Source organism: Eimeria tenella, genomic scaffold, assembly GCF_000499545.2.
Source record: "Eimeria tenella Houghton genomic scaffold, Eth_scaff43, whole genome shotgun sequence".
In the NCBI taxonomy this organism is placed as follows: Eukaryota; Apicomplexa; class Conoidasida; order Eucoccidiorida; family Eimeriidae; genus Eimeria; species Eimeria tenella.
The window spans coordinates 269,075-272,895 of NW_013543362.1; the positions used below are offsets into that span (position 1 = coordinate 269,075).

General features: G+C 58.2%; 1 protein-coding gene across 1 annotated transcript in view; it reads left to right on the forward strand.

Moving 5' to 3' along the window:
• ETH_00010665 (uncharacterized protein) overlaps positions 1-3,821 on the forward strand; it is a gene marked incomplete at both ends in the record, with an annotated part of 4,751 nt that extends 930 nt beyond the window's left edge. Inside the window, 10 exons of the mRNA XM_013377006.1 lie at positions 66-173; positions 349-472; positions 723-845; positions 1,018-1,151; positions 1,345-1,522; positions 1,721-1,818; positions 2,063-2,135; positions 2,370-2,511; positions 2,842-3,466; positions 3,726-3,821. Of these exons, the coding sequence (XP_013232460.1) occupies positions 66-173; positions 349-472; positions 723-845; positions 1,018-1,151; positions 1,345-1,522; positions 1,721-1,818; positions 2,063-2,135; positions 2,370-2,511; positions 2,842-3,466; positions 3,726-3,821 (1,701 nt within the window). The remainder of the gene's footprint in view (positions 1-65; positions 174-348; positions 473-722; positions 846-1,017; positions 1,152-1,344; positions 1,523-1,720; positions 1,819-2,062; positions 2,136-2,369; positions 2,512-2,841; positions 3,467-3,725) is intronic.

Below are 3,821 nucleotides of genomic sequence, written 5' to 3' on the forward strand. Positions count from 1 at the left end.
CCTTGGGGGCCCCTTTGTGGGCCCCCCTGCGGGCCCCCCAAGGGGGCCCCCTGGGGGGCCCCCAGGGGGGCCCCCTGGGGGGCCCCCGAGGCGTTAAAGATGACTTGGCAGACACCCCAGCAGACCGCCCGCCAGTTTCTTTAGACCCTCATCAAGTGAAGCAAAGAGAAGAAGTTCGCAAACCCTAAACCCTAAACCCTAGACCCTTTTGCTTCCTTCTTACAGGCTTCTTTTGGGGGTGTGCAGGTTTTTGTGCCGCGTGTAAGGGCGTGAGCCGCGCTGCCGGTATGAAGGGTTTAGGGTTTAGGGTTTAGGGTTTGGGGTTTAGGGTGCTGGGTTTGTGCGCAGGAGGCAGCTTCAGAAGCAGCAGCAGCAGCAGCAGCAGCTCCTGTTGTGCCGAGCTGCAGCAGCTGGTTCAGCGAAGGGGAAATAAGTTCTGTGGAGAGAGACATCCTGCCTTCGCTGTTCACAGGCAAGCAGCAGCAGCAGCAGCAGCAGCAGCAGCAGCACGAACAGCAGCAGCACGAGGAGCAGCAGCAGCTCGGCAATGGCAGCAGCTGTCCCTGCAGCAGAAATTGCAGCTCTGGCAGCAGTGCCAGCAGCAGCAGCAGCAGCAGCACGAGCACCAGCACCCCTAGCGCAGCCGTCCGCACGAGACCAGCAGCAGCAGCAGCAGCAGCAGCAGCAGCAGCGGCAAGGTTGCACTGAGTTTGTGCATGCAGGCAGTTCTGTGCTGGAGTCTGAGCGCGACGGGGTGTACGTACACCTCAGGCAGTCGCTCATGGACTTGTACAGGCAAAACCCTCAAAAGTATCTATCTTTTACGGAGTGCAGACAAAGCATTCGTAAGCAGCAGCAGCAGCAGCAGCAGTGGGGGCAGGGGCTGCAGCAGCAGGTGCTGGTGGCGCAGCAGCAGCAGACGTAGCCGCAGCCGCCCTGCGCCTGCGGCAGTGTGCTGCGTGGTTTCTGCACTTGAACTTGCTGCTGCTGCCGTTGCTGCTGCTGCTGCTGCTGCAGCGGGAGACGCGGCGCTGCTGCTGCGGGTTTACTGCTTCCTGGACTACTGGGGTTTAATTAACTTCCAGGCCAATCCGGCGACAGTGCCTTCTTCAGTTCGCCGCAAACGCGAGTTCCTTTTGAAGGATATGCAGGTGCAAACCCTAAACCCTAAACCCTAAACCCTAATTTCCAGGTGCCCCGCCTTCGGCGCTGCAGACGGGCGCGAGCGGGGTTTGCCACCAGCAGCAGCAGCAGCAGCAGCAGCAGCAGGGGTTCGGGGTTCGGGAACTGGGAGTTCAGATATTAGGGTTTAGGGTTTGGGGTTTGGGGTTTGTGCGTGCGCAGAGCTGGAGCCGCGCATCCATTTATGAGAAGCTGCAGCAGCACGGAGCAGCAGCAGCAGCAGCAGCAGCAGCAGCAGAGACCAGCGCAGCACCTCAAGGAGAAGGGCCTTGGCGCTGCGTCTCCTGCGGCAAAATTTGCCTCTATTCTTATTACATACTTAAGCCAGGAGGCACTGCCGGTGAGGGTTTAGGGTTTAGGGTTTAGGGTTTAGGGTTTAGGGTTTGGGGGTGGCGACGGTGTGCTCGTGTGGCAGCAGCGAAGCCACTGACGTGCTGGTTTTGATGCTCAGTGTGTTGCTGCTGCTGCTTTGCTGCTGCTGTTGACCCCGCTCGCGCTGCTGCCTCTGCTGCTGCTGCTGCTGCTGCTGCTGCTGCAGGAGTTTCTTTGGGCGTAATGGACAGCTGCGTGTGGTGTCTTCGCTGCTACGCGGAGGGCCGCTATCCCCATGTGCTCACATCCCGCAACTTCGTGAAGGTAATCCTAAACCCTAAACCCTAATTTCTAAACCCTAAACCCTAGCTCTTAAACCCTAGACCCCAAATCCTAGCGTAGTCTGCAGCTCTAGGCTTATGGCGCCAGACGGGGGGTTTCACCTTGAGGGTTTAGGGTTTGGGGCTAGGGCCTAGCGTCTAGAGGGTTTAGGCCTCGCGGCTTATGGAAGAGGGTTTAGGGTTTAGGGTTTAGGGTTTAGGGTTTAGGGTTTGGGGTGCTTGCGCAGGTGGATCTTCTGATTGCGGGGGCAACAGCGGACGGAAGCGACTGGCAGCTGGACGAGATAGAGAGGTTGATTGGTAAACCCTAAACCCTAATTCGGGGACTGGCGAACCCTAAATTAGCAAACCCTAAACCCTAGACTTTCCAGCCCCAAACCCTGAGTCAGCAAACCCTAAACCCTAAACCCCAAGCTGCAGGAGCCCGAGCCCTGCAGCAGCGGCTGGGGCTGTCACGCGGGCTAATGCTTGCCGAACCCGCGGCGCGGCTAAAACCCCAAACCCTAATTTAGTGTTTAGGGTTTGGCTGCGCAGAGGCCATTGAGCTGCACAAAGATGATTGGGATGAAGTGGCGGAACACGTGGGAGGTGGACGTACACCTCAGCAGTGCGTCGAGCGGTTTATAAAACTTCCAACTCAAGAACCTTTTCTTGAGGCTAGCAAACACGTCGTCAGGTAAACCCTAAACCCTAAACCCTAAACCCTAGGTGCTTGCGCCGGCCGTAGGCCCCAGCTGCGGGCCTGGAGCTGGTGGCGCGGCTTCAAGCGCCGTCGGTACTTAGCTGTAAACCCTAAACCCTAAACCCTAGCCCGGGGTCTGTCGAACTAAGCCCCAAACCCTAAACCCTGAATGTATGGCAAGGAGAATCGAGGGTTTAGGGTTTGCAGTTTGGGCGTGACGTGCCCCGTTTGTGTGGGGATTTGAGGGTTTGGAGATTCGGGTTTGGCGCGAGGCTGGGCTTGAGGGTTTAGGGTTTAGGGCTTAGGGTTTGCGTGTGCGCTCAGCGGGACAGAGCAAACCCCCTTTTCGAGTTTCGCAAACCCTTTATTGTCTCTTTTGGCTTTTCTTTCTTCCGTAGTTCACCCCTCAGTGGCAGCAGCAGCAGCAAGAGCTGCGCTGCAGGAAACAGTTAATTTGGCGGTTTCCAGCAAGGATTTGCTGCCAGAGAAGGAGGGGCAAGCTGCTGCTGCTGCTGCTGCCAGCAGCAGCAGCAGCAGCAGCGCTGGGGGCGGCGGCGCGGCGGACAAGGAGGGCGCTGCAGCAGAGCCTGCAGCAGCAGCAGCAGCAGCAGCAGCTCACGGGGCAGCAGCAGAAGGGGGGGCCAACGGAGTGGGCGTGAAGCAGGAAGCGCCTGCTGCAGCAGCAGATGGGAAGACCAGCAGCAGCAGCAGCAACAGCAGCAGCAGCAGCAGCAAGGAGCTGCTTGTGGGGGAAGAGGCGCTGCAGGTGGCAGCAGCAACAGCCCTAGCAGCAGGAGCAGCAAGTGCAGCAGAGCTGCAGCAACTCGAGCAGCAAAACATCGGATGTTTGCTGCGCTCTGTTGCAGAAGTTCAAATGAGAAGGGTTTCTCTAAAGTTGAAAAAGCTGCAGGCCCTCCAGGAGGTTGTGGCGCGAAGCAAGCAGCAGATGGTAGGGTTTAGGGTTTAGGGTTTAGGGTTTGGGGTTTGGGCTTGCGCAGCGAGGTGGAGCCTGGTGGTCCAGCCCAACGAAGGGTGTAGAACCTAGGGTTTAGGGTTTAGGGTTTAGGGTTTGTAGGTGGGCAGTGTGCTGCTCCGGTCTAAGCTTCGAGGACTAGGGTTTAGCAGGGGGTTGGAGCTGGGTGGCTTTGCGACAGCAGGCGTCTGAAGGGTTTAGGGTTTAGGGTTTAGGGTTTAGGGTTTGTGCTCAGGAGAACCGCCTGTCGCAGCTGTTTGCAGAACACTCCGACCTAATGGCGGAGCTTGAAGGGACAAGGAGTCTTGGGCAGTCAGCTGTTTTGCCGTAG